Source organism: Castor canadensis, chromosome X (genome assembly GCF_047511655.1).
Source record: "Castor canadensis chromosome X, mCasCan1.hap1v2, whole genome shotgun sequence".
In the NCBI taxonomy this organism is placed as follows: Eukaryota; Metazoa; Chordata; class Mammalia; order Rodentia; family Castoridae; genus Castor; species Castor canadensis.
The window spans coordinates 25,152,806-25,166,159 of NC_133405.1; the positions used below are offsets into that span (position 1 = coordinate 25,152,806).

General features: G+C 40.4%; 1 protein-coding gene across 3 annotated transcripts in view; it reads left to right on the forward strand.

Moving 5' to 3' along the window:
• Zdhhc9 (zDHHC palmitoyltransferase 9) overlaps positions 1-13,354 on the forward strand; it is a 35,964-nt gene that overhangs the window by 3,480 nt on the left and 19,130 nt on the right. For 2 of the 3 annotated variants that reach the window (XM_074064087.1, XM_074064085.1), the window contains one exon: positions 12,341-12,501. In XM_074064087.1, the coding sequence (XP_073920188.1) occupies positions 12,393-12,501 (109 nt within the window). In that variant the 5' untranslated portion in view covers positions 12,341-12,392. Of the gene's footprint in view, positions 1-5,866; positions 5,981-12,340; positions 12,502-13,354 lie in introns of all 3 variants that reach the window. The other variant, XM_074064086.1, reaches the window with a different exon arrangement.

A 13,354-nucleotide genomic window follows, 5' to 3' on the forward strand; every position in this document is an offset into this window, starting at 1 on the left:
CAGGCTTTTCCAGTGTATCATAAGTGATTTTTGGGCTGTTTTGCCAGACTTTTTGATGGTTGCAACAGGCTTGAGTAACAGCAGGGGGAAGAGAGGCTTCTAGTTTGCCATGGCTGGCAAAATAAGGTCAGAGGAGCTCTTTGTTAAAGGTCCTTTTGCTGTTGCTGCTATTACTGTTGCTGTTGCTCCTGACTTTGTGGAGTATTTGGTGATATCAGGCAGGTTGCAGATTGTGAGTTGCTTTCCAGTATGAGTTATATGGCAAAGTGTGTGTGTGCTCGTGTGCATGCACCATGGGCTTGTGTGTGATATGAGTGAGCATATGTTGTCAGGCAGGCTTGTTTTCTTTCTCATCCCTGTTTCCAAGTTTTCCTTGCTTCATTACTGCATTGTTCTTATTGGATGTGCAAAGCTGAACTCTGCTTTCATTTACTTCCTTTACTCTTTTTGTCCCACCTCCCACATCTGTGGTTACATTTTTGTGATTGGAATCATTCATGACAAAGATGAGACTTGTTTCCAGGCTCTGAGTGAATTGGTAGTTCTGGGCCCAGGAAACCTCTGGTTTGACTGGCCAGGGGAACTTGGGATTTGGAGCTATTGCTGTTTGGCCCTTTTTGTATCTGGGAGCCATTGAGAGACTCTAGACTTGGGTCTGTTCCACTTAGGCCCCTGATGGCCTCTGAAGTAAACTACCCGTGGGATGAAGCTTATAATTAGCCAAATTATTATCTTTCTCTCTATAGATAGATAGATACATACATACATACATATACATCCATATTTATTTATTTGGCAGTGCTGGAGTTTGAACTCAGGGCCTTGTACTTGCTAGGCAGGCATTTTACCACTTGAGCCGTACCCCCAGCCCTTTTTGCTTTGTTATTTTTCAGGAAGGGTCTCACTTTTTTTTGTCTGTGTTGGCATAGACCATGATTCTCTAGCATAGCTGGGATTATAGGAGCGTACCATCATGGCCAACTTTTTTGTTCAGGTCTCGCTAACTTTTTACCCCAGCTAGCCTCAAAATTTGATCCTCCTGATACCCATCTCCCAGGTAGCTAGGATTACATGTGTGAGCCACTATGCCTGACCCAGCAAGTTACTATTTGACAGAGGCAGGTTGAGTTTTCTTCCAAGATGACCCTCCCCAAATTATTTCTTGGGTTTTGCCTGTAAATATGAAGGGTGAGGTTATTTGTAAAACTGCCCCAAGACAGTTCCAGGTGTCTGTTTGAAAGAGTAAATATTTTGAAGGGGGTAGGGGGAAAGAAGAAAATAAATGTATTAGTTTAGGAGTGGAATGGAGATGTATAAATCTGACCAAAGAAGAGAGGTAATGAATCCTTTTACTGAGAATAGTGAAATCTGTTTTTGAATATATGTGTATATGCATATCTGTCAGTTCTATGCAGACAGATGCTCTAGGTGGTGGCTGCCTTGTGCTTAAGCAATGACAGACTGTATAAGGCACAGAAGCGCACCTCTGAGGAATTAAGACTCGCTTTCTGGTCAACCTTTTACTTTGGAGTCTGTCATTTACTACTTACCACATAGTGGAGGATAGAATTTAGGGAACAGCCTATAGGCTACATTGCTAGTATTAGGACTCAGTGAGACCTCAGGAAATCAGCTGATCTAGCCTCCTGCCTTCAAACAGGTGAGGTGGTCTGAGTAGATGGATGGCTGTCTGTTTTCATCCTTAAATGTCCATGAGCATAGATTCCACATCCTCTGGCTGTTGCATTTTTTTCCTGGTGGGGAGATAGTCCAATCTTGAGACACATCTGGATTTGCATTTTAGCAACAGGGTCCTGCATGCAGCAGGTGCTTAGGAACAAGTGTGAGCTGATTCATGGCTGCCTTGTGGCATAGCTCTGGGTCATCCAGATGGCTTGAGAAGTCTGGTCAGGTATGTGGGTGCCCTTAATGAAAAACATGCAATGTTAGTGGTACCAGTGGGCAGCTTAGTATTTTTAGATTTTGTCTTTGTAAATCCAGACTTTTCAAAGGAGAGATCTGTAATTTCAGTGGACAGACTTATGTTGAATACATAAAGCAAAGCAAAGCAAAACAAAACAAAAAAGATTTTCCACCTGGGAGCAGTTAGCTCCAAATGGTTAGAAGTGTTTCTGAGGAAGTTGGATGACCTTTCCTCAGGGCTGCTGTCACAGAGTGGAAATTGGACTTTGTAGTCTCTAAGTCTGTTATAACACCGGATGTCTGAAATTCTGTATAACTCTTTCTATCTGGAAGAGTGAAATATACACAAAAGGAGAATGTAGATTATCAGTAGGTAGTTGTATTTAATATAATTGTATTCATGGTAAATGTATTTAAATTTAAAAGTGGAGAAAAAAATTGTACAATACTTAAAGAACAAGGATTTCCTAATTAATTCTGAGGGTAAGGTATTTAGGAAATGTAAATATGTATGTCAGTTTCAGCTTTGAGCACAGGAACCTTTTGTAGGCCTTTCTGCTCAAACCCTGTCCAGTTTGTATGGTGAACACACAGTCACAGTTTGATCTAGAATGTCAGAATGACACTTACAACCTGTGAGCTGTCTAGCTACTGAAAGGCTATTGTGGTATTTGGTCAAACTCAACTTCTTGACAAAGTGTGGTCCTCAGGAAAGGATCAAGCACACTGTCTTTTGGAGTTGACTTCCTAGTTTTCTCTTTTAACTTTGTGACCAGACATCTAGTTAGGTCATGATCCTCAGACTTTTCTTGTGGCAAGGATGACTGTGTGACTCTTGACCCCTAAATAGAAGTAGCTTGAAGCTATGTTCAGCATTTATGCTCTCACAATGCTGTATGTGGAGGAAATCATATCAAGGCACCGTCAGACCAGTTTCTGGCTGATCCCTATGGGTGCTGTTGATGTGTGTATTGGCAGAGAATTAGATGAACTGAATAAGGTTTTATAGCAGTATTTGGTAATTTTATTACTTCTCCCAGTCCATCCAAATTCTGCCCCTCTTTCAAGTTCTTTTAATTGAATATATCATTCATTGTAACAAATAACCACATATCATTTATTTTTTCTTAGTGTATATTAATTGTACAAAGGAGTTTCTCCATGGTATTTCACACACTTACATACTTTGTTAAGATTAAACACCTCTTTTCCCTGTCCTTCCCCATTTTTCAACACCTTTCAGTGGGTTTCCTTATGCCATCTCTATACATAGACACAATCTATTTTGATATTGATTATTCCCCATCATTCTTTTCTTCTCCACCCTCTGTCTCATCCTTGAAACAGTCCCTCAATTACAATCATATTATAGATGCATGCATGTGTGTATTCTTATATTGTAGTGGTGAGTATAATTTTTAATTATCCTTCACAGCCAAGGGCAAGCTTTTTTAGGTTCAGGGGCTATCTACTAAGTCTGTAGTCTCCTTGATGTTCTCCACCAGGCCTTACATAGAGTAGGTAGTCATAAGTGTTGCTGAAAAAATACATTTTTGGATGCACTTAAAATCTAACAGTCTCGACTCACAGAATCACAGGATGGTAGAGATGTAAAGGGTTTAAAGACTCTTAGTCTTTTTGTGGGTGAGGAAGCCAGGCCCACAGAAGTGAGATTACTTCTTCAAGATCTGTTGACTAGCAGTGTCTCTATAGGAAACTACCTTTTATCTCATTGGCACCTTTTGTCTATGGCATCCCAAAGACATTCAAATTACTAAAGCTGTGCCTAGTGCCAAATGCTTGACTAGCATATTCTGGGTTCTTTCTAGCTAGTGTGTGTGTTACCTTGGTTATTTGATCTCCTAAGTTCATGTTCCTAGAAAATTTTGCCGGCATCTTTGTAGAAAACAGTGTCAAGCATTCTGGCATGACATTATGGTAGCCTTGCAGGAGCAAGGTAGCCCATCTCAAAGTGTGAACTTAAAATGTAAGAAGCTTTATAGGTTAACGAGGGATATTGCCTCTGTAGCCACTCCTAGGCCCTGCTGCCAGGGTGAGGATGGTTGGGAGAAAAATTGAGCAGTGTGTGCTCCCTACCTTGTTACTCTGTAGGTGATCCTGATGAAAAGAGAAATGGTGTAATTGCTAACAGATGCAGTAGAAAAAGTGGATCTGACAATACAAAGTTACCAGGTTTGAGGAAATACAGTACTATACAGAACAAAGCTAAACTTTCACATGGTAGAATACTAGATCCTGTAGTGACAAAATCCAGGTTTCTGAAGAGCATCCTTAGGTGAGATTGGGAAGAGGGAAAGATGACTATCATGATCTCTAACCAAGACAGCATTCTCTGGGGAATTATCTATGAAAGTCAGTCTCATACTTCATCTAGTTTAGGACTAGTTGGTCTATGACTTGGTCAACCAAATGACAGTTTTAGAAAGATGCGATGACCTCTTTGATAGCAGTGTGTTACAGTACTTAGTTTAACTTAAATCCTGATAAAGCAGGTTCTTTGTGGAAGGACTGGGTTGTGTCTCCTGAACAGTTTGCTTTCCTTTAACAATGATTTATGGTTCTGCCATTTGGAATTCCTCTGTATGTTTTCAGCGTCCACTGCCTTTTTTTAGTGGTACTGGGGTTTGAACTTAGGGCCTTGCACTTGCAAGGCAAGTGCTGTATCACTTGAGCTATACCTCCAGCCCAACCTCCACTACCTGTTGTAGTAATGAGTTTCACACTGTCAATTTCCATTGAATGATTCTTCCATCTTTAGAGAATGAGTCTTTTTAAAATATGCTTTTATTTTTATATGATCTAGGTGAGGATTATAGTATTTTTTAGACGGGAGTGCTCCTGGGAATCAAACCCAGGGCCTCACACATGCCAAACAAGTGCTCTACTACTGTGCTACACTCCCAACCCCAGAGCATTATAGTCTTTTTTCGAGATGAGAGTCCTTAGGTTGCCCAGGCTGGTCTTGAACTCATGAGTTTAAGTGATCCTCCTGCCTCAGGCTCTTGAGTAGCTGGGACTACAGTCAAGAATGAGTCTTCTTTTTCTTTTTCTTCTTTTTTTTTTCCAGCAGTACTGGTGTTTGAACTCAAAGTTTCACTCTTGTTAGCAGATACTGTATATCTTGATCCACATCTCCAGCCTGAGAATGAGTTGAGTATGTGATCCTCTATTTTGGGAAAAGCTAACACAGAGAACAGGGATGTCCCCCAGCATGCTGACATCAGTTGAGAGACCTATTTAGGGAGAGAAGAGACCTTCTAAATCTTCCTTCTCAGAGATGTCACAACTGGTATTGTATTTAAGAACAAAGGAGGCACCTTATGTCCTTTGCAGTAGCAAGAAGCTAGCTAATTCAGGGTAATTAGTGGGATGTTTCTGGAATGGAGCAACAAGAAGACAGGAACCTTATGGTGATTAGATAAGGCCAGTTAATGAAATTCATTATTATAACTTAAATTTGGTAACTACTGAGTAGATTTGCCTACATACAGATTAGGAGGTTCCTCTGTAAGAGGACATCTTACCACCTCAGAATTGAAAATGCCCCTGTTTGGTTAATTTTCCCCATTGCTACTAAAGCAAAAAGGATTATGCATTTTCCTTTGGCCTTTACATAGCAGTAAATTTGGAGGCTGATTTTAAATTATGGTTTTAGTGTTAAAGGAAACTTTTTCCATCCCAGCACACTCTGAATGTCATCACAAGAACCTTGAGGTGCCCTGCTCTATACATGTGTGGGGTGGGGCTTGCGGACAGCCCTTATAGCGTGGCCCTGCAGTTGCTATAGTGTTCTTTAGTCTAGAGAACCAAATCCGAGCTGGGGGTAGGTGTCGAGGGTCTGTGGGCCCTGGCTCTGGCCACTGTGGACAGTATTTTCTTTAACTGTGAGCTCTCTGGTCACACCTACTCCTTTACCTTCAAGGTAGAGGAAGAGGACAATGCAGAGTACATGCTGGCATTGACCATTTACTACAAGCAATGGTGTTTCTGAAGAAGAGGAGAGCAAGGAAGAAGAGAATAATGAGGAGGAAGCTGAGTTATGCCTCATCCTTTCTGCCAAAAAAGTTGGGGGTGTGGTTGGGGGAGCAGGCCATAGTCTTCTTTGGTCAGTACTGCTTTCTGTATGCACCACACACCATGTTTCTGTATAAGTTTCAAGAATTTAAAATATTTCTTCTCCATTGAAAAGGAGAGTCTGGGTCAGGGTTTGTGGGGTGGAAGGGATGTGGGCTGGTACTAGGAGAGAAAGGGGTACTCTCCATAGGGCCCTGGTATTCTGGTCTTATACCATGCCTGGGACTTCCCTTTTTTATAGGGGTGGGAGGTCCTCTGAACTTCTATCCTGACTCTGTCTCCCTGCCTGTTATGAGGATTGGAGGTCAGTATCTTAAGCTCAGAACTACATATTTTTTTTTAAAACTTTTCACGTATTTATTTATTGTTGTCCTGGGGGTACATTGTGGCATTTACAAAAGTTCTTACAATATATCATAGTTGAATTCATCCCCTCCACTCCTTTATTCCCTCTCCCCCCATTCCTGGAATAGTTTCAGCAGGTCTCATTTTTCCATTTTCATACATAAGTACATAATATTTCTACCATATTCATCTTCCTACACCCATATTCACCTTCTTAATTTCCTTCTTTTACCCTTTCTCTCCCATTAGTGACCTCCCCTTAGCATATCCTGTTTTTCACAATATTGCTTATATTTATATTAGGCCTATATTCCACATATGAGAGAAAACATGTGACTTTTGGTTTCTAAACCTGGCTAACTTCACTTAAGATGATGTTCTCCAGTTCCATCCATGTACCTGCAAATGACAAAATTTCATTCTTCTTTATGGCTGAATAAAATTCCATTGTATATAAATATCACATTTTCTTAATTCATTGTCAGTAGTGGGGCATCTTTGCTGTTTGCATAGCTTAGCTATTGTGAATAATGTTGCAGTAAACATGGGTGTGCAGATACCTTTATTGTAACCTAACCTACATTCCTTTGGGTATATCCCTAGGAGTACAATTGCTGTATCATATGGCAGTTCTATTTTTAGTTTTTTGAGGAACCTCCATACTGTTTTCCATAGTGGTTGTACTAATTTATATTCCCACCAACAGTGTAAGGGTTCCTTTTTCACCCATCCTTGCCAACATTTGTTATTGTTTGCATTCTTGAACACTTTTTACATTTTTAGATAAAGACTTAAATAAAGGCTGTTGGGTTTTTACAAAAAAAAAGAATTTTGAAACTGTCTTATGGGTGGTTATTGTGCTCTAGAGGTAGAGTCTTGGTCTGTTTTGGGCTGCTATCACAAACTACCATAGACTGTGTGGTTTATAAACAAGAGAAGTTTGTGTCTCACAGTTCTAGAGTCTGGAAGGTCCTAAACCAAAGCTCTGAAGATTCAGTATCTGCTGAAGACCTGCTTCCTTGTTCAGACATGGGTGTCATCTTGCTGTGTCCTTACATTGCAGAAGGGGCAAAGGAATTTTCTCAGGTCTCTTTTATGTGGGTCACTATTCTCATTCCATTTGTGAAGGTGGAGCCTTAGATGACATAATAATATACCAAAGGCCCCACTCCACCTCCAGATACCATCACATTGGGAGTTAAGATTTCAACATGAATTTTGTGGGGACACAAACACTCACTCTATAGTAGGTAGGTAGTAAGTAAGACAGATAGCCATCCATATGAGGGAGGACTTAAAAATCTTATTCTATCATGTTATACCAAAGAGCATCATGGGGCTCTGATCTTGGGTCCTTCTTGCTGTTCCAGCACAGCTGTTCCTTAAAGCTGTTCTTAACAGCTGTTATTGAAGCAGTTTCAAGCAGCCACCAGCTCGCCAAGAGAGCTCTTTTTTGACCACTTACTGTGCTTAGAATCTGAATCACTATTTTAACACTTGATTATTGGTCTTATTCTTTAGTAGCTTCATATGTTGCACTGATTAAAGAACAAACAAAAGCGTAAAAAACATAGCAAGAATGCTATTAGGGAGATGCTGAAGTAGAGTATTATATAGAGCACTAACCAAGCTTCCTGTCTGTGGGGCATAGCCCTGCCATGGAATCTGGTCTCTTACTAGCTCCACTCATGAATCTTTTTTGAATTTTTTCATGTGAATTGAAGTCTGTGTCATTATCATCATCCCTTCAATTAACTAGCATGCTAGGGGTGGGGGATGGGACATGCTGCACCAGCTCAGCCTGGCACTGCTGGTTACTGCTGGTCAGTACCACCATTGGCCCATGGGGACATATGGGAGTCTGGTCCTCTAGCCCAGTTATGGAAGTCTGAGGCCGTCAATAGTTGGTAGAGGATAGCATAAAATGATGATGTCTCTTCAGGTGACAGAAATGAAGCCTTAGTGGGCACATGGTTTGTTTGTAAAGGGAGAACAGGAACTTATAAACCCCTGGGAGGAGGAAGGCCTCTATATACTTGAAGACAAAGGAGAGTTCTATTTCCAGAAGTGTATAGATATTATTATTCTAAGAAATGATATAGATGGAAAGTACTAGGGGGTTTCAAAACAATTAGCTTTATGTTCATGGATGACAGGTCTGATTTTTCTCTAAGACAAATTAGTGATGATTGAGGATGTTCTGACTTTTGAGAATTACCTTCAAATCTTCATGTAGCTTATTTTCTGTTGGAGACATCTACAGCCTCCTGCAATTATGGAATTAATATGGGGGTATTTAATTTTTAAAAATTGATAAATGTAAATTATATCTACTTATGGTAGACAAATGGTGTTTTGATATATGTATATATACATTGTAGAATGGCTAAATGAAGCTATTTAACATATGCATTATTTCATACATTTATCTTTTCGTGGTGAGAGCGTTTAAAATCTACTTTTCCCTCCCACCTTTCTTTTTTTTTTATTTTAAATGAAGTGTATATTCATAGTCTAAGGGGGTTTTGCCTTTGTACTTCAGGTCTGTGTATATATACATATCATGCTTTAATCAAATTAACCCCTTCCCTTCCATTACCTACTCATTCTCTATCACCATGCTCCCCTAATATTCAACAGTTTACTGTACAGTGCATTATATTATTTTAAACACAAGTAAATATCACAGTGTATCCCCTATACAATTATTATATTCTAATAAAATCATAAAAAATCTACTTTTAACAATTTTCCAGTATATAATGCATTGTTGTTACTTATAGTCACTGCTATGTGTGCAGTGGATCCCTTGAATTTATTCTTAGTGAAATTTTGTGTCTTTTGACCACCATATCACCAATTTACCCACATTATGGGTTTTATATGTACATATATACACACACACATATATATATATGTATACACACAGACATACGCATATACAGTACTGGGGTTTGAACTCAGGGCCTCACACTTGCTAGGCAGGTACTTTACCACTTGAGCCATGTCCACAGACAAGTGTGGGGGTATTTATTTTTTTGAGATAGGATTTCTCTGTGTTGCTCAGGTTGGTCTTGAACTCATGAGCTCAGTTGATCATCCTGCTTCAGCCTCTGGTAGCTTAGACTACAGGTGTGTACCGCCATGCCTGGCTTAGTGATACTTTTAAATCGTAACTTAGAAGACAGACACTATGGGTTGTAGTTCACAATGGTCTTAGCCACTGGCTCTCGAAGTTTCCACTTTTTCTGAGTAGAAAGGCCTGTTGGTCCCACATCTGCCTTTCTAGCCACACCCATTCACTAGAGACAATTGGCTGCTAGTTGCCTCATCTCTGGAGGAGAACAGTACAATAGGTCTGTTGTGTACTTGTTGACATACAGAGTGGATTGTTTTAGCAGGTGCAGAAGATAAGTCTGTGTGGAGATTACAGAGACCTTTATCCTTGATGGAGTAGCATAATTGAAATCTAAGTTGTTCTTTGTCTGGTCTACAAGCAGGTGTTGGAACTGGACTTAGTTAAGCTTGGGTCTTTCTTGCAAGGGGGCAGCATTAATCTTGAATTTTTTCTTTGATGTTGTTCTTTAATTAAAAAGAAACAGACTCCTCTTGGTGGTAATCAGATAGCTCTGATTTTTTTTTCAGGCTTTGGATTGGAGACTGTATTCTCAGGGCAGTTTGAGTCCTGAAGACATTACTTCTTTGTTTTCAAGGGTGATCTTACAGATGGACAGTCACTAGAAAGATGGCTGTTAGTGTGGTGATTTCACTTGGCTTGTTCATAAAACAAAGCTCCATGCTTCTTCTGTGTCTTTGGAGTCCCTGATAAGGGGTGGTGATTTTCATTTCTGAATTTACATTTTGATTATGTGTACCAGTCAAGGGGAGCAATGGAAAGGAGGGTAATCCATAAGCTAGTGATGTACATGAACCTCAATTACCCTGAACTCAGCTGCTAAATCCTTCAGTTCTCGATTTTTTTTCCCTACCATTGGTTTTTGAGAAGGAAGTAAGTCACTAAAAAGCAAGCTAAGACCAAGGATTGTGTTAAAATCAAGCAAGCAAACAAAAAAGCAACTAAAATCATCTTGCAGTTCAACACATACGTTCACTTTCTTCTCAAACTGCTTAGCTTAGTATAACAGTTGGTTTGCATCTCCTCATGCAGTTGTGTATGTGGGAGGGAGGCAGGGGAGGATCTCATGGGGGTTGTTCCAAAATTACAGCAAATACACAACCCGAGGTTAAGTGTTTGCCCTGAATAGACTGCAATTTGCTTACTCCCCATGCTGATGAGGTAAGCTTTTTCCTTAGCTTACTTTCTCTGCTTTCCTTCTGTTCCTTACTCATCCGCTTATAGTCTGCCTCCAGTGAAGCTCTCTATTTTCAAGGAGAAATGTGCCCCAGGAGAAGGATAAAAATAGGTCAGTGATAACTCTCATCACATATTCCCATTCATTTGGTTTGATACTCAATTCAAATCAACAAGTATTTATTGATAGCTTTTTTGTTCCTTTACTTGTATTAGGGTCTAGGAAATATAGAATCATGATAATAATGTTAAGGCTGACATTTACTTAGTGTTTACTGTGTGTGTCAAGTACTTTATATTAGTGCATTTGGTCCACACAACGTACTATCATTATCCTCATTTTACAGATAAGGAGATTGGTGTTAACTAAGTCATCCTGCTGGGAACTGGGAGAGCCAGAATTTGAACCCAAGAATTCCTGGTTCATTAAGACCAGTTTCTTGCTCTTATGAAGTCCAGTTGGGGGAGATTCAATCAACATACTGAGAAAGAGCTAAGAAATAATACAGAGAGGAGGGAGTGTGTTGCTTAGCATAGACCTTTTGGAGGAGGAAAGACTTCTCTAAGTCTCAGATTTTTCATCTGTCAAAGGGAGTCTACCTTGTAGCTTCAATGTGAGAATTGGCTGGGATAAAGCATTTAAAGAGCTTAGTGCAATACCTGGTTTATGGTAAACACTCTATATATGGTAGTAATTCAGTGATAACAACGATGTCTCCAAGACCTGAAAGATGAGAACAGTTGGGATAACTAGAGAGGAATAGGTGTATTATGAGGAAAAAGGGGAGTGAACATGGCGATGGGAAGGGGTACTAAGGAGCTACATTCTTCTTATTCCTTTGTGGGTGGTCATTAATCACCTACTAGCTGAGCTAATTGAGGAAACAAGAGGAATGGATGTTTCAAAATCATTCAGCAGCCCTGAAGCTTTCCATTGGTCTGGAAGCATGCAGAGATACCCTCTATCTGACACTATGAGCCTGCTTCCTGATTGGTCCTCTTCTTTCTTCCATTTTTTTTTTTTTTGGTGGTTCTGGGGCTTGAACTCAGGGCCTACACCTTGAGCCACTCCATCAGACCTTTTTTTTGTGATGTGTTTTTTCGAGATAGGGTCTCATGGACTATTTGCCTGGGCTGGCTTTGAACCACAGTCCTCCTGATCTCTGCTTCCTGAGTAGTTAGGATTACAGGCATAAGCCACCAGTGCCCCGCTCTCTTCTTTCTTCCTCATCAAGCTTAGTCCCAATGCCAGATGAGTGGGTATGAAAAGCCCTGGACATTCCCAGAGTAAGAGCAACTTGTGGTTCTAGCAAAACCAGGCTCATTTGCTTCCCTGTCCTTAGCAGGTGTAAACCCTTTCTAAGGTAGACATGTGGTTCCTAGGAGGCTGATAGAAGATATAGGTTATCTTGGGGAGGGAGGGTAAGGGAGGCCTTGAGGCTATCTTTGTATGTTATAGGTGACATTAGTCAATTAGTATGTGTTGAGCTTGTACTGTGTGCAGAACCATGCATGTGTTTGGGGAATCAAGAGGAGTAAATAGCATGGTACCTGTCCTTGATTACTGCTGATTTTGTTGTGGAGACCAGCTGTACATACTTGAAACAGCTGGAGATCAATAAAGGGCAGGTAAAATTAAATGTTGAATTGCTTTGCTTTCTTCAGGTGTCGCTACCTGGCTGTTCAGCTCTCTCCTGCCATCCCTGTGTTTGCTGCCATGCTCTTCCTTTTCTCCATGGCTACTTTGTTGAGGACCAGTTTCAGTGACCCTGGAGTGATTCCTCGGGCCCTACCAGATGAAGCAGCTTTCATAGAAATGGAGATAGGTGAGTCTCCCAACTAGCTGGCAAACTACTGTGTAGTGCATGGCTCTTATTGGTAAGGAAATGGAATCATAATAGTAGTTGCAGATTCACAGCCTACTATTCTAGCCTTTTCTCTCTGAGATCCTGAATCTAAGACAATGAATGACCATGTTTGGTTGTATTGCAGAAAGGATTTGTTATCAAGGTCTGGCTGCACTGTTCCCAAAAGGATGGTTTTAAAAAACTTTTTTTGGAGGGGGGTGTCACCACACATTTATTGATGAAAGCTGTAAACCTTTTCCCCATTAAATAGTATATGCATGCACACACATACAATTTTGGATGTAATTGCAGGGATTCAAAGATCTTCTGAAGTACATTTATGGGCCACCTGACCAAAAATTCCTGCTTTAGGGGAACATATTGGGTAAGAAGGAAAAACCACGATAGAATTCTAGGAGCGATAAAGGAGGCGATTTCAAGCTCAGTACTGTGCAGTCTGCAGCTCAGGGTAGGGATCTTTGGGACAGAGACTGAAATGCTACACTGTCTGGAGCCATAATGACTTTACAAATTGAAGCAGAACATCACAGGGCTATCCTGGGAACTCACAGTGTGACAGAAGTCTATGATACAAGTACTAGGAGGGAGTGAGGAGACCACCAGACCACCAGTAGTATTTGTCTAAATGGTTCTCAAGTTTAGCACCCCAGTAACTTGAGTCAGCATCCAATCCAGATAGAGTAGAAGAAAGTGACTTGTAAGTCTGAGAAGCTATGTTGGTAGAGCGCCAGTCTGCGGCTACCTATTTAGTTCTTTCAGGCTGCTTTGAAGGCATCCATGCTTTTGTATTTCTTTTGTTTATTTTAGTTCT